This window comes from Palaemon carinicauda, chromosome 45, assembly GCF_036898095.1.
Source record: "Palaemon carinicauda isolate YSFRI2023 chromosome 45, ASM3689809v2, whole genome shotgun sequence".
NCBI lineage: Eukaryota > Metazoa > Arthropoda > Malacostraca > Decapoda > Palaemonidae > Palaemon > Palaemon carinicauda.
In genome coordinates, this window is record NC_090769.1 from 31,456,230 (window position 1) to 31,472,602 (window position 16,373).

At 44.0% G+C, this 16,373-nt stretch overlaps 1 protein-coding gene across 1 annotated transcript in view; it reads left to right on the top strand.

Annotated features, from left to right (window-relative positions):
* Positions 1 to 16,373, top strand: part of LOC137634990 (dnaJ homolog subfamily C member 2) — a 98,701-nt gene that overhangs the window by 44,279 nt on the left and 38,049 nt on the right. The window contains exon 6 of the mRNA XM_068367591.1: positions 14,972 to 15,060. Within this exon, the coding sequence (XP_068223692.1) occupies positions 14,972 to 15,060 (89 nt within the window). The remainder of the gene's footprint in view (positions 1 to 14,971; positions 15,061 to 16,373) is intronic.

Below are 16,373 nucleotides of genomic sequence, written 5' to 3' on the forward strand. Positions count from 1 at the left end.
CCCCTGTGGCTGATACACCTGCTACCAGATTCATTCCGCCCTTTCGTGGCAGAGCCCCCAGCCGAGGAAGTTCCCGTGCAGACAGTCACCGGGGCAAGTCCAAGAAAGGTGCCAAGTTCACGAAAAGCAAGCTTTGACTTCCCTCCTCTCCAGACAGCTGTAGGAGCCAGACTCAAGACCTTCTGGCAAGCCTGGGAAAGAAGAGGTGCAGACGCTCAGTCTGTCAAGTGGCTAAGGGAGGGTTACAGAATTCCGTTCTGCCGCAATCCCCCTCTGACCACATCTCCCATCAACCTCTCTCCCAACTACAAGGAGAAGGACAAGAGGCTAGCGTTACATCAAGAGGTGTCGCTCCTGTTACAGAAGGAGGCAGTGGTGATAGTCCGGGACCATCAATCCCCGGGCTTTTACAACCGTCTCTTCCTGGTGGCCAAGAAGACAGGAGGTTGGAGACCGGTGCTGGACGTCAGTGCGCTCAATGCTTATGTCACCAAGCAGACGTTCACAATGGAGACGACGAAGTCGGTCCTAGCAGCAGTCAGGCAGGAGGACTGGATGGTCTTGTTGGATCTGAAAGACGCCTACTTTCACGTTCCCATCCATCCAGACTCCCAACCTTTTCTGAGATTCGTCTTTGGAGAGGTTGTGTACCAGTTCCAAGCCCTGTGCTTTGGCCTAAGCACGGCACCTCTTGTGTTTACGCGACTGATGAGGAATATTGCGAAATTCCTTCACTTGGCAGACATCAGAGCCTCCCTTTATTTAGACGACTGGCTTTTAAGAGCCCCCACAAGTCGTCGCTGTCTGGAGAGTCTCAGATGGACTTTGGATTTGACCAAGGAACTGGGTCTCTTGGTCAATTTAGAGAAGTCCCAGCTCGTTCCTTCCCAAACCATCGTTTACCTGGGAATGGAGATTCAGAGTCGAGCTTTTCGGGCTTTTCCGTCGGCCCCAAGAATCAACCAAGCCCTAGAGTGCATCCTGAGCATGCTGAAGAAGAACCGATGCTCGGTGAGGCAGTGGATGAGTCTAACAGGGACTCTTTCATCGCTAGCCCTGTTCATCGAGTTAGGGAGACTCCACCTCCGCCCCCTTCAGTACCATCTAGCAGCTCACTGGAACAAGGATATGACGCTCGAGGCGGTCTCTATTCCTGTTTCCAAAGAGATGAGGGCTACTCTAACGTGGTGGAAGAACAACATTCTTCACAAGGAGGGTCTCTCGTTAGCTGTTCAGACCCCCGACCTTCATCTCTACTCGGACGCATCAGACTCGGGCTGGGGCGCGACATTGGACGGACAGGAATGCTCGGGAACATGGAACCAGGAACAGGAAACGCTTCCCATCAATTGCAAGGAGTTGTTGGCAGTTCATCTGGCCTTAATGAACTTCAAGTCCCTCCTGCTAAACAAGGTGGTGGAGGTGAACTCCGACAACACCACAGCCTTGGCGTACATCTCCAAGCAGGGAGGGACTCATTCGAGGAAGCTGTTCGAGATCGCAAGGGACCTCCTCATTTGGTCAAAAAGTCGAAAGCTCACGCTGGTAACGAGGTTCATTCAGGGCGATATGAATGTCTCGGCAGATCGCCTCAGCAGGAAGGGTCAAGTCATCCCCACAGAATGGACTCTTCACAAGAACGTGTGCAACAGACTTTGGGCCCTGTGGGGTCAGCCAACTATAGATCTGTTCGCTACCTCGATGACCAAGAGGCTCCCATTGTACTGTTCCCCGATTCCAGACCCGGCAGCAGTTCACGTGGATGCTTTTCTGCTGGATTGGTCCCACCTCGACCTGTATGCATTCCCGCCGTTCAAGATCATCAACAGGGTTCTTCAGAAGTTCGTCTCTCACGAAGGGACACGGCTGACGTTGGTTGCTCCCCTTTGGCCTGCAAGAGAATGGTTCACAGAGGTACTGCAATGGCTGGTCGACGTTCCCAGGACTCTCCCTCTAAGAGTGGACCTTCTACGTCAACCTCACGTAAAGAAGGTACACCCAAGCCTCCACGCTCTTCGTCTGACTGCCTTCAGACTATCGAAAGACTCTCTAGAGCTAGAGGCTTTTCGAAGGAGGCAGCCAGAGCGATTGCCAGAGCAAGGAGGATATCCACTCGCAGAGTCTATCAATCTAAGTGGGAAGTCTTCCGAAGCTGGTGCAGAACCAATGCAGTTTCCTCTACCAGTACCACTGTAACCCAAGTTGCTGACTTCCTGTTACATCTTAGGAATGTTAGATCTCTATCAGCTCCTACGATCAAGGGGTACAGAAGTATGTTGGCAGCGGTTTTCCGCCACAGAGGCTTGGATCTTTCCTCCAACAAAGATCTGCAGGACATCCTTAGGTCTTTTGAGACCTCTAAAGAACGTCGGTTGTCCACTCCAGGCTGGAATCTAGACGTTGTCCTAAGGTTCCTTATGTCATCTAGATTTGAACCTCTCCAGTCAGCCTCTTTCAAAGACCTCACTCTCAAAACTCTTTTCCTCGTCTGCCTTGCAACAGCCAAAAGAGTAAGTGAGGTTCACGCCTTCAGCAGGAACATAGGTTTCACATCTGAAACGGCTACATGTTCCTTACAGCTCGGTTTTTTGGCAAAAAATGAGCTTCCTTCACGTCCTTGGCCTAAATCGTTCGAAATACCTAGCCTTTCCAACATGGTGGGTAACGAACGGGAGAGAGTACTTTGCCCTGTCAGAGCTCTTAAGTACTATCTTAAAAGGTCAAAACCCTTGCGAGGACAATCAGAGGCCTTATGGTGTGCTATTAAGAAACCTTCGCTGCCTATGTCTAAGAACGCAGTTTCTTACTACATAAGGCTTCTGATTAGAGAAGCTCATTCTCACATGAAGGATGAAGACCTTGCTTTGCTGAAGGTAAGGACACATGAAGTGAGAGCTGTGGCTACTTCAGTGGCCTTCAAACAGAACCGTTCTCTGCAGAGTATTATGGATGCAACCTATTGGAGGAGCAAGTCAGTGTTTGCATCATTCTATCTCAAAGATGTCCAGTCTCTTTACGAGAACTGCTACACCCTGGGACCATTCGTAGCAGAGAGTGCAGTAGTAGGTGAGGGCTCAGCCACTACATTCCCATAATCCCATAACCTTTTTAACCTTTTTCTTGAATGCTTTTATTGTTGTTTTGGGTTGTACGGTGGGCTAAGAAGCCTTCCGCATCCTAGTTGATTTGGCGGGTGGTCAATTCTTTCTTGAGAAGCGCCTAGGTTAGAGGTTGTGATGAGGTCCTTTAGTATGGGTTGCAGCCCTTTATACTTCAGCACCTAAGAGTTGTTCAGCCTCCTAAGAGGACCGCTGCGCTCAGTAAGGAAGACGTACTTATTAAAGGCAGAGTAATGGTTCAAGTCGACTTCCTTACCAGGTACTTATAATTTCATTTGTTATTTTGAATAACTGATAAAAATGAAATACGGGATACTTAGCTTCTTGATTAACATGTATACTGGTTTTCACCCACCCCCCTGGGTGTGAATCAGCTACATGATCATCGGGTAAGATTAATATTGAAAAATGTTATTTTCATTAGTAAAATAAATTTTTGAATATACTTACCCGATGATCATGATTTAATTGACCCACCCTTCCTCCCCATAGAGAACCAGTGGACCGAGGAAAAAATTGAGGTGGTGTTGACAAGAAGTACTGGAGTACCTGACCACAGATGGCGCTGGTGAGTACACCCCCCTCTTGTATAGCGATCGCTGGCGTATCCCGTCCGTAGATTTCTGTCGGGCAACGGAGTTGACAGCTACATGATCATCGGGTAAGTATTTTCAAAAATTTATTTTACTAATGAAAATAACATTTTTCTCTCTGTCGAGGTGTCGACAAGACGTACTTTACTCGCTGTTGCTAAACTGGAGTTTTTCACATCTAATTGGTGAAGTACTATATTCTAGTTTTGAGCTTTCGCTGTGCAGGGTTTTTCTTCACACAAATCCTTGAACTCTTTTTTTTTTATATCGGATTCTTTGTTGATGACTTTTTGATCGTTTTTTGGAATTTCCCTTGACCAATTCAAAATGGCTGACCCTTCACAAGTTCCCAAATTTAGGAAATGCAATGCTAGGGACTGTTCTAGGCGTCTTCCGAAGGCTTCTATCGACCCTCACACTGTTTGTTCCAATTGTCGGGATAAATCCTGTCAATTGGAAGATCGGTGTGAGGAGTGCGTTGGCCTTTCGGAATTCGATTTTATCGAATTTCAAAAGTACACACGTAGGCTAGAGAGAGATAGAGTTAGGAGAAGTTCTTCTTGTTCTATTGATGTATCCTCTCCTCATGCCCCACAACCTATTCCTTCCCCTGTAGTGGTTGCTCCTAACCCCCCTCCTGGCACTCAGGAACCATCGATGGCTGACATGATGCGTGCCATCCAGGCTCTGGGTGAGAGAGTTGAGTCCTTTGCTAGTGACCGTAATCAGCTCATGGCGGATGTGAAGGAGCTTAAGTGCCAAAGTGCAGTGGGAAGTGCTAAAGTGCCAAGTGATAGTGTTGTGGACAGTGTTGCGCTTGAGGGTTCGTCTGTTCGTGCCTGTCGTCCTCCTAGTCCGGGACTTCTTGCAAGCTCCCAAGTCCAGGGGAGAAGCAATGTCGTACGACGCATGGGTTCGAGAGGCTTTAATCAGCGAACAGACGTTCCCTCCGTGGTATCGGGCGTATCTACCCAAGATCGCTCCTACCTACCTAAGACGAGAGAGCCCATTTATACCTCGTCGTCTGAAGGTGTTTCTCGCAAGAAACTTTGGACCAAGGTCTCGCGACCGTTAAAACGTAAATCGGTCTCAGCACAAGTCCAACGGCCCGGTTGTAGCCACTGGGTCAGTTCGGACTCGTTGCCGTCATCCGATGACTGCTCACCGCCTAAGAGAGGCAAAGCGGTACCGCCTCAGACACTAACACCGTCTGTCGCCGCACCTGCTACCGTAGACCCTAAGTGGTCTCTACTGCAAGACATGCAGTCTAAACTTACGTCTCTGATGCAGGACTTTCATGCGGAGAAGGTTGCTGCCGTACCAGCTAGTGCAGTTCCTAGCCTACAACCCTCCAAGCGATCGGTTGTGCGTCCTGTGGACGCTGAGGTAACCTTCTCACGCACACCAGTTGAGAGAGTTCCTCCACCCATGCGTTCCAGTGTGATCTGCCAGCCGCATGTTGACGTTAAGCGACGTACGGAGGTTGCCGTTGACGTTCTGGATGTTCAACAACCGTCAGAGTTGCCTTGTTTTGACGCGGTGCGTCAACCTCCGCAACCCAGTGTGGTTTCCACTGCACAACCCAATCAGTCTAGACAGTCTGGGGTAGACGCTGTGCGTCCCCGCGCTACCATGGTTGTTGCCAGCTCACAGACTGGGCAGCAGGTCCATGACGTTGCGTCCGGCTCAGTCACGCATGCACCAGTGCGACCGGACTCAGCGAACCAGCCGTTACCCACTCCGTTGCCGTTTCCTCATCAGTTGTCGGATGAGGAACTTTCTGATGATGATGTTGCTGCACATATAGATGAACCACAATCAGAATTGGACGAGCCTAAGTCTACTCAACCCTCTTTGGACTTTAGAAAAGTTTTGGCCATTTTCAAAGAGCTGTTTCCTGACCAGTTTGTTTCTGTGGCTCCTCGTTCTCCGCCTTCAGAGTTTGTTTTAGGCATGCCTTCTACCACTCCTGCCTTTACTAGACTCGTCCTCGCACGCTCGTCCAAGAGAGCTTTGCGGGTGATGGGAGACTGGTTGCAGTCCAAGAAGAGTTTAGGGAAGACAGCATTTGCTTTTCCCCCTGCTAGACTCTCTTCTAGATCGAGCGTCTGGTATGCCACGGGAGAAGTTCTCGGCTTGGGAGTTCCTGCCTCTGCCCAGGGCGACTTCTCAAGTCTTGTAGACTCTCCCCGCCGCCTTGCCATGAGACGCTCAAAGATTTGTTGGTCATCATCGGACCTGGACCACCTTTTGAAAGGAATCTTTAGGGCCTTTGAAGTTTTTAACTTCTTAGACTGGTGTCTAGGAGCCCTAAGCAGGAAGATCTCTTCGACAGATAAAGAGACTTCCTTGCTCATTATGTCCTGCATGGACAAGGCCGTCCGTGATGGGTCTAATGAGCTTGCTGCATCATTTGTGTCCGGAGTCCTAAAAAAGCGAGAATCTCTCTGCTCATTCCTTTCTGCTGGAGTTACACCGTGCCAGAGATCTGAGCTTCTCTTTGCTCCTCTTTCCAAGTGCCTTTTTCCAGAAGTCCTGATTAAGGAAATAGCCGCTTCGTTAGTGCAGAAGGACACTCACGATTTTGTTGCGTCCTCAGCTCGCAAAGCTCCCCCTTTGCCTACCTTGTCAGCTAGACCAAGGATGGACACTCCAGCGTCTCGATTTATTCCGCCCTTTCGTGGCAGAGCCTCCAGCAGAGGAGGTGCTCGTGCCGAAGGGAAGCGAGGGAAGAAGAAAGGATCCAAGTCCTTTAAGGGCAGAGTCTGACTGCCCGCATCTTCAGACAGCAGTGGGAGCCAGACTCAAGAACTTCTGGCAGGCCTGGGAGAAGAGAGGCGCAGATGCACAATCTGTGAAGTTGCTCAGAGAGGGGTACAAGATCCCTTTTGTACGGAAACCCCCTCTAGCAACGTCTCCCATCGATCTCTCTCCCAGGTACAGAGAGGAAGAAAAGAGACGAGCCTTGAAACGGGAAGTGTCTCTTTTGCTAGAGAAGGGAGCGGTGGTCAAAGTCTCGGACCTTCAATCTCCGGGATTCTACAACCGCCTCTTCTTGGTCTCAAAGAAGACAGGAGGGTGGAGGCCGGTGCTAGACGTCAGTGCTCTGAATGTCTTTGTCACAAAGAAGACGTTCTCCATGGAGACCACAAAGTCAGTCTTAGCAGCAGTCAGAAGGGAAGACTGGATGGTCTCTTTAGAACTAAGGGACGCCTACTTCCACGTCCCCATCCACCCAGACTCCCAACTTTTTCTGAGATTCGTTTTCGAAAAGGTGGTCTACCAGTTTCGGGCCCTGTGCTTTGGCCTAAGCACAGCTCCTCTCGTGTTTACGAGGCTGATGAGGAATGTAGCCAAATTCCTCCATTTATCGGACATCCGAGCCTCCCTTTATTTGGACGACTGGCTTCTCAGAGCCTCTTCCAGTCGTCGCTGTCTGAAGGATCTAAAGTGGACTCTAGATCTGACCAAGGAATTGGGTCTCCTTGTCAATATGGAAAAGTCGCAACTGGTCCCATCCCAAACTATTGTGTATTTAGGGATGGAGATTCACAGTCTAGCTTTTCGGGCTTTTCCGTCGGCCCCCAGAATAAGTCAAGCCCAGTTATGCATCCAGAACATGCTGAAGAAGGAACGCTGCTCAGTCAGGCTGTGGATGAGTCTGGTAGGGACGCTATCATCCCTGGAACAATTTGTGTCATTAGGAAGACTACACCTCCGTCCGCTTCAATACCATCTAGCTTTTCACTGGAAAAAGGACAAGACGCTAGAAGCGGTCTCGATCCCCATTTCCGAAAAGATGAAGTCTTGTCTGACTTGGTGGAAGGACAGTATCAACTAAGAGAGGGTCTTCCCCGGGCTGTTCAGACTCCCAACCACGTTCTCTTCTTGGACGCATCGGACGTGGGCTGGGGCGCGACATTAGACGGTCGGGAATGTTCAGGACTGTGGGACTCGAGTCAGAGGATCATGCATATCAACTGCAAGGAACTGCTGGCAGTACATCTGGCCTTGAAAAGCTTCAGGTCTCTCCTTCAAGGCAAAGTGGTGGAAGTGAACTCGGACAACACCACTGCCTTGGCGTACATCTCCAAGCAAGGAGGGACCCACTCACTGACGTTGTACGAGATCGCAAGGGACCTGCTCATCTGGTCAAAAGGTCAAGACATATCACTAGTAACGAGGTTCATCCAAGGCAACTTGAATGTCATGGCAGATTGTCTCAGTCGGAAAGGGCAAGTAATTCCAACAGAATGGACCCTCCACAAGGATGTATGCAAGAGACTTTGGGCCACTTGGGGCCAACCAACCATAGATCTCTTTGCAACCTCGCTGACCAAGAGGCTCCCAATCTATTGCTCACCAGTCCCGGACCCAGCAGCAATACATATAGATGCCTTTCTCCTAGATTGGTCACATCTAGATCTCTACGCATTCTCACCGTTCAAGATTGTCAACAAGGTACTGCAGAAGTTCGCCTCTCACGAAGGGACAAGGTTGACGCTAGTTGCTCCCCTCTGGCCCACGAGAGAATGGTTCACCGAGGTACTTCGATGGTTAGTAGACGTTCCCAGAAGTCTTCCTCTAAGGGTGGACCTTCTACGTCAGCCACACGTAAAGAAGGTACACCAAAGCCTCCTCGCTCTTCGTCTGACTGCCTTCAGACTATCGAAAGACTCTCGAGAGCTAGAGGCTTTTCGAAGGAGGCAGCCAGTGCGATTGCTAGAGCAAGGAGAGCATCCACCCTTAGAGTCTACCAATCGAAGTGGGAAGTCTTCTGAGACTGGTGCAAATCAGTCTCTGTATCCTCGACCAGTACCTCTGTAGCTCAAATAGCTGACTTTCTCTTATACCTGAGAAAAGGACGATCCCTTTCAGCTCCCACTATCAAGGGCTACAGAAGCATGTTGGCATCGGTCTTCCGGCATAGGGGCTTAGATCTTTCCAACAATAAAGATCTTCAGGACCTCCTTAAGTCTTTTGAGACCACTAAGGAGCATCGTTTGGTTACACCTGGTTGGAATTTAGACGTGGTACTAAGATTCCTCATGTCAGACAGGTTTTAGCCGCTACAATCAGCCTCCCTGAAAGATCTCACTTTAAAGACACTTTTCCTGGTATGCTTAGCCTCGGCTAAAAGAGTCAGTGAGATTCATGCCTTCAGCAAGAACATCGGATTTTCATCAGAAAAAGCCACATGTTCGCTACAACTTGGTTTTCTAGCCAAAAATGAGCCGCCTTCTCGACCTTGGCCTAAATCGTTCGATATTCCCAGCTTATCGAAGATTGTAGGCAATGAACTAGAAAGAGTCTTATGCCCTGTGAGAGCTCTTAAGTTCTATTTAAAGCGCACTAAACCTTTACGAGGCCAATCTGAAGCTTTATGGTGTTCAGTTAAGAAACCATCTTTGCCTATGTCAAAGAATGCTTTATCCTACTTTATCAGACTGTTAATACGAGAAGCTCATTCACATCTGAGTGAGGAAGACCAAGCATTGCTTAAGGTGAGGACGCACGAAGTTAGAGCTGTCGCAACTTCCGTGGCCTTTAAGCAAAATAGATCTCTGCGAAGTATAATGGACGCAACTTATTGGAGAAGCAAGTCAGTGTTTGCGTCTTTTTATCTAAAGGATGTCCAGTCTCTTTACGAGGACTGCTACACACTGGGACCATTCGTAGCAGCGAGTGCAGTAGTGGGTGAGGGCTCAACCACTACAATTCCCTAATTCCATACCCTTTTAATCTTTCTCTTGAAATGTTTTTATTGTTGTTTTTTGGGTTGTCCGGAAGGCTAAGAAGCCTTTCGCATCCTGGTTGATTTGGCGGGTGGTCAAAGTCATTTCTTGAGAGCGCCTAGATTAGGGGTTTGATGAGGTCCTGTTGTATGGGTTGCAACCCTTGATACTTCAGCTCCTAGGGGTCGATCAGCATCCTAAGAGGATCGCGAGACTCCGTAAGGAAGACGTACTTAAAAGGCAGAGTAATTGTTCAAGTCGACCTCCTTACCAGGTACCTATTTATTTTTTTTTTGTTATTTTGATAACTTCTAAAATGAAATAAAAAACTCTTAGCTCATAAAAGTGTAAACATATATTACTGGTCTCTACCCACCATCCTGGGTGTGAATCAGCTATATATTCACCGGCTAAGTTAGATATTTAAAAATGATATTTTGATTATAAAATAAATTTTTGAATATACTTACCCGGTGAATATAAATTAAATGACCCTCCCTTCCTCCCCAATAGAGACGCAGTGGGACGAGGAGAAAATTGAGTCTTTGTTTACATGAGAGCTGGTATCTGGTCGACAGATGGCGCTGTTGGGCACACCCGCTACCTGTGTAGCGATCGCTGGCGAGTTTTTCCGTAGAGTTGTCTGTCGAGCAACAGAGTTGCAGCTATATATTCACCGGGTAAGTATATTCAAAAATTTATTTTATAATCAAAATATCATGTTTACAAGATATTGTGCATTCATATTAAGATTTAACTTAATATGTGTGAGGCATATCCTCTAATTCTAGTAAAATCAGTGTTTGTTAGTGGTGTAGAAAGAACAGACTATGGTAGCCGTTATGACTGGCATTCTAGCCTTAGTGTGTAGCTGCAAATTGTGTATGGTGGACAATGGTATGATGAATGACGTTCTCTTTCAGTGGAGGATACGGATGTGGTATAAGAGTAAGAGAGATAAGGACAAAACTTCAAATTAGGAGAAGTGTGATACCCTAAGATCAGTTATGAGCAGTGTATCAAATGACTTTGGTTAGACTTGCTTGGACTCTTAATAGCGCAATAATTACTCTTCTTCCTACTAGGATAGTATTTAATCCTCATTCTGTAGTTCTTTTCTGCACTTTACCAGGTCCTTTACATTTAGAGCTTTAAAGTGGAAGTGAACAAAATAATTAGTTATTTATCTAAGTTCTTATATAAAGGTATTGCTCACCATGTTGGTCATGGGGGAGTACAAGTAGTGTCTCCCTCGAGTCCCTTCAGTCGTACTTCCAGCTTCCACTGCAGCTGAGAGCATGGCTAGAAAGATTTCCTTCAATGTGTAGCAGTCTATTCATATCTCCTGTGACCATGTATCTCATTTTACTTTGCCCTACGAGAGGGCGAGATCAGCTTCCATTGTTATGGTTGGTCCCCAGTCTAAGGGAGACATGATAGCTTTTCTCTGGTGGAAGATTTTCTCATTTATCTAAATGCATTCTAATTGGAAATCATTTTAGCTGTAGAATGAAATCATTGGCCAGATAAGTGATTAGTTCACCCATAGCTTGGGTGGTAAGCTATGGGTTTGTGGTTATTAACGTGCCCAGTAGGGTCTTGCAACTCATTTGTATGTCCATTCCCATCACACTAAAGTCTCATCACTTCCCTTTAGTTTCAGCTTGTCCCCTAGAGCATCATGCTTTAGATTCTTGTGCCTTAACGCCTCACTTTGAGTCTTGCTCCTCCAAATTTTGTTCCTATATCTCTAGCACCTTCATGTCTTACATCTGTCTGTTTCTGCTATTTTTTTCTTCTTAGAATCTTGTGTTTTGGAGCCTCATCCTTCAGAGTCTCTATTGATTCTTTCTCCTTATTCTTTGAGGCTCATTCCTCTACCTCACTCATTCTCTTGAGTGTAAGGCTTCCGAATCTTATTCCTCTCTTCTCTCGACTAACGCCTCTTAGTCTTGTAATCTGGTAGTAATGCACCCAGCACTTTTGGATTTCATATCCGTATATTGTAGGCCTTGCGTTTCCAAACCTTATACTTTTTTTCATAATTATGATTAGATTCTGATCATGACCATTATTTGGATAATTCTATTGAACCTTTTGAGTACTGGGTTACCCTCCAATCATCCATCTTCTCTCATGGATTCTAAGGTTGACACTCAACTTTTGCTTGGTTTAATACAGTCTTTTATTAATTCCAGCTCTTTATCTTATCGAGCTGTCCTAATTCTGATACAGAATCCTGTATTCTTCTCTGTTCCAGTACGAATAGAAACCCTCCTTTAAGTAAGAGTAAACGTAGCCTTACTGATCCAGATAGAAAAAGTAAACATATGTGTGGGAGACTAATGGAAGTGTGAGGGAAAAGGGGAATTAATCCCTTCTCCCGCTTTGCCCAATATTCCATTCTTGTCCTAGCAGTGGCATCAACTGGTTGACCACTCACGCAACTTGAGCTAATCTCTGTGGTTTTTGATAATGTGCTTTCTTTGAGTGTGTTTTTCATGAGTTTTTGGTTTCCTATCTACGCATCTGTTCAGGAATAGAGCATCCTCATGAGATGAGGAATGGCTCTAACTGTAGGAGAGTATGGATAGTGTGATACCTACCACTATTAAAACTCACAGCAAGAATGGTAGTATTATAAAAGAAAGCCTCACTAGGATAGTTGTTGAAGGCAGGAGTGTGGAAAAGGCAGTTAATCTTCACAGCACACTTCTTGCGGAAGGTTACTCTCATGTCGCTATACAGTTTCTTTTTAGGACTGACTGTGGCCACCCAACAAGTGATTTGGTGCGTATTTAGATCACATCTGAATCTGGGCTCTGAATGAAAGTGTGGGAATTTTGAGTAAATAGTTTTCTTCCTCCCCTTTTTTTTCCCTCCTATTAAGGACACCGGGTCTGTCACTCAAGCAAGAAGAAAAATAACAGGGGAGTCTTACAGAGAAAGTGGAGAGTTGGATTCATGTGGATTGGTCTACCCCTTGAGAGTATGAGGAGGTTAGACTGTACAAACCCCTTGCTTTGTTTAAGCCTAGAAGGACAACACCTTCCTTTTCCAGGATTTTCCTCTTGGAGGGGTAGCTGGTGTGGAGATGCATCTAGTTCCCACTTCCCTATGATAGGTCTGAGAACATATGACAGGAGAGTGGGAGTTTCTCCTGGAGTTATATCTCGTTCTTAGTATTGGCATGGTTTGTCCCCTCCTAAGTGTGAGTCTCCTACTTAAAGGACGATGGTTTGTATTCATTTCTGAACAAATTACAAATTTTGATAATTTGTATTTTTGTCTATCCATAACAAGCCTGAGTCCTTTAAAGTTCACTTCTCACCTCGCCTCCCAACAAACCATGGTGGCTGGGACTTTTCAAGAATGACAAATAGGTCCATGCGGGAGAATAGGTTAAACCTATTCTCTCCTCCCTCACACTGCCGCTAGTCCCACATAGGATGCGTTTGTTTTCTGCTGCCAGGTCAGTGAGGCTGCATTTACTCCTACTTAAAGGACTTAGGTTTGTATAGTCAGGAAAAATGCAAATTAATAAAATTTGTGATTTATTTTTTTGTCCGTTTTAGCTTCTCTTGCCATTAGCTATGAAATATTTAAGATCTGATTCCTACCACATGGGATAAAGCCTGTCGCTCTCTCTCTCACTCAAAAAACTTCTTTGCTATGGTGAACAAATTTAAGATGGTTGTAGATGCCACTGCTAGGACTTCATGATTTCCTGGAGGGATCTCTGATCTTGTAAAAGGTTCATGTTGGGCCATTGCGATCTACTTTTGCTGACTCATTTGTCATCCATAATCTTTTTTTATCCTATTGGTTTCCCTTTGGTGAAAAGTGAACTTTCTCGAATTAGATCTCTTCAAATTTGTGGATTGGTTCTTGTCAAATGGCTCCCGTGAGGCTATTGTATTTTTTTCCAATTAGTTGGTTATCATGACTCCTCATTTTGGTCCCTAGACTATAACAGACTCACATCTCTATCTATGACCAAATTCACCTTTTTACAGACACATCTAAAGCTGTTACAAATCCTAAGTCTACCCAGGCCTATGGTTGCAATAAAATCATCCATAACTCATCGCAGTAGATTTCAAATCAGAAACAGTCGATACTCATCCTTTAGCTTCAAGCACAAAACAAGGGTCTGTCAGAAAACGTGCAGCAATTAGCAGAGTATCTCATTGGTTCAAGAGATTTCAGTTTCCATTTGGGTCCAGCCTTGCTTCTTTTTTCTGGATCAGTGGGTGAAGGCTGGAAAAAGGACCCTTGGGTTCTCCAGGTCAAGTAAGGCTATTATCTTCCCTTCAGGACATTGCCTTATACTCCTCTGCATTCTTCTTCTTCAAAGGAAAATTTCTTACTTTTTAGTCAGAAGTAAAGAATCTTCTCCAGATTTTGGAACCGGCTCCTGGTTCCTACAATGTTAGGAGGTTCGCGACCAATCCTCATCATCAGTTTCTCCATAGAGATGGCCTTATCAGTTCTTTCTCCCATCCAAAAGAATGTTGATGTTCTCTCTAATGGGTATAAAGCAAGTGACCAAACAAGCAAGGCAGACACTGCTAATGCCACCTGTCAGTGGGGATTCTTACCATTTACTTGTGATAGTCATATAAATGATCTCTGGAATCCTGGTTTAATTTGTCTCATTGCCAAAGCTTGCACTTCAAAGCATGAAGCAAATGTAAATTTGGGTAAGTATTAAAATGATGAATTGTGTAAAAAAATCTTTAAGCAAATAATGTACAGTCCTGTTCCTTGCAGTTAAAATGTTGCTCAGGGATGGTATAGGCAAGCACACTTTGTAGAGACCCAATATATACAAATATGCTCAATATCCAAGTGTTCAATCCTGCTAATATCATAAGCTATTTACAGGAAATTTGTTTTCATAATACTGTCCCAAATTCAATAAATCAACCACAAATCTTTGTGGCTCATTTAAACCATGTGAAAAGAAAAGAAGATGAGTAATAGGTAACAAAGTATACAAGTACCTCTGCCTGATTGACAGAAATGATAAACTCTGGGAACATTCAAGACCATGATTAAAGTTAGAAATATGAGTGATGGGTTATAAAGAAAACACTAAATGTTATAAAAACATGCTTCTTGTGAAATATGTATCAAATTTACTCAAAACCTTTAGATATGCTTTTTATGAAACTAAGTTGTTTAATACTTTTATTTTTTAATGTAGATGTAAGTGGAAATCTTAAAAATACTTACACACTTGACATAAATTATCTTTTTTTACCAGTAACATGTCAAAATATTTTCTAGGATCAGTCTGAAAATTGAACAGAGAATATTACAAAATAAGTACCCTGTCGTTTTAAACAAATTATTCAAAATTAAAGACAAAATGGTTGGTCCAATTTGTAGGATTAGAAACTAGTCATAACCATTTATCAAGAAAGTAACCTTGTTAATTTATGTTTTTGAATCACGGAACGCTTTGGGAACACAGTATTTTTCCAGGTACTAAAAAGATTTTACTTTTTTCTTATTCCAGGTTGATAGGTTTTATTCATTTTGGTATGATTTTGAGTCATGGCGAGAATTCTCATACTTAGACGAAGAAGAAAAGGAAAAGGGACAAGAGTAAGTAATTTCATACTAGTATTAGTGCGTTGAATGAATTGCAATCTTTTTAATTTCATATTATGACTTTTGACATATTACAAAAAGAAATCAGTACTGAATAGCCACTTAAATGAGCATACAATTGTTTAAGGCTTATGTGTATACTATCTTGAGAGAGCTTCCTTGAATTGTAGAACTTAACTTATATGGGATCTTGACTCATAGGTCCAAAAGAGAGACTCCTAGGTCTAAAGAGGCATTATTGATTTGTCAGAGATGTAATGAGGAGGTTGTTGAATATGCAGATTGTAGAAGATAATTAATTTAGTAGTAAGCTACTCTTTATTTTCAAAAGAAGTTTCAAGTGATATGTTAATGGGTGTGAGCTTATGAGTTTTGGTCAGAAATGGGTCTCAGACAGGTGTGTATGTCTGTCTATTATAGTTTTATGGTTGGATTAGTCAGAAAAAGGTTGATGTGTCCTATAAAATAGAAAAAAATCAATATTAAAGTATAGACAATAGAAGTTGTTTATAACTGAACTTTAGATAAGCCCACACCAGTCTGAATTAAACTAAAGTAAAGGTGTTCTTGAATGAATTTTAAGTAAATCAAAGAATATGACATCTCCAAATTAATAAGGTTCATACATTGCAAGAGTGTTAGTCCTGACAGCTTTGAATTATGGAAAGATTTTTGATTACCTGTAAATAACTGGCTTGATTTACAGTAAGTTTGAACTCTTGATTGTTTTACCAATTCAGTGACAGTTAATAAGCTCATACCATAATTTTGTCATAGTGGTAATAAAACCTGTACAATACTGTGTGGTCTTGAACCTCACATAAAAGGCAAGACAGTTAGAATTACTGTAACAGCGTATTTAGTAATACTTATTGGATTGTTTAATTTGGAAATATTTTAAGTCACAGGATGATCAGAACAATGAAAACTATAAATCATGCACAATGAGTTAGTTTAACAGTGGTGGCAGAGATTAATACTAAGATCAGGAATGCAAAACTTGATACTTTAAAAATTCTAGTTGAATCTTGTTGACCAGATGTGAACTTTATTTAAGATATGTCAAAATATAGAAAGTAAAAATTATCGTGTTAGGTCTCCATAAACCTTGAAGGCCTGTAAAATATACTAATATTATTTTTCTTACTTTTGCCATGGGAGAAGAGAATTTTCTCAGAATTCATTTTGCACTAAAGAACAATTAGTATTTTGAATGGAATCTGTGCCAATGAAGAAGTGTGGTTAAGGGGATGCAATATTAGATCTAAAAATTCCTGTTTGAATGTGTTTATATGTAAATACAATTC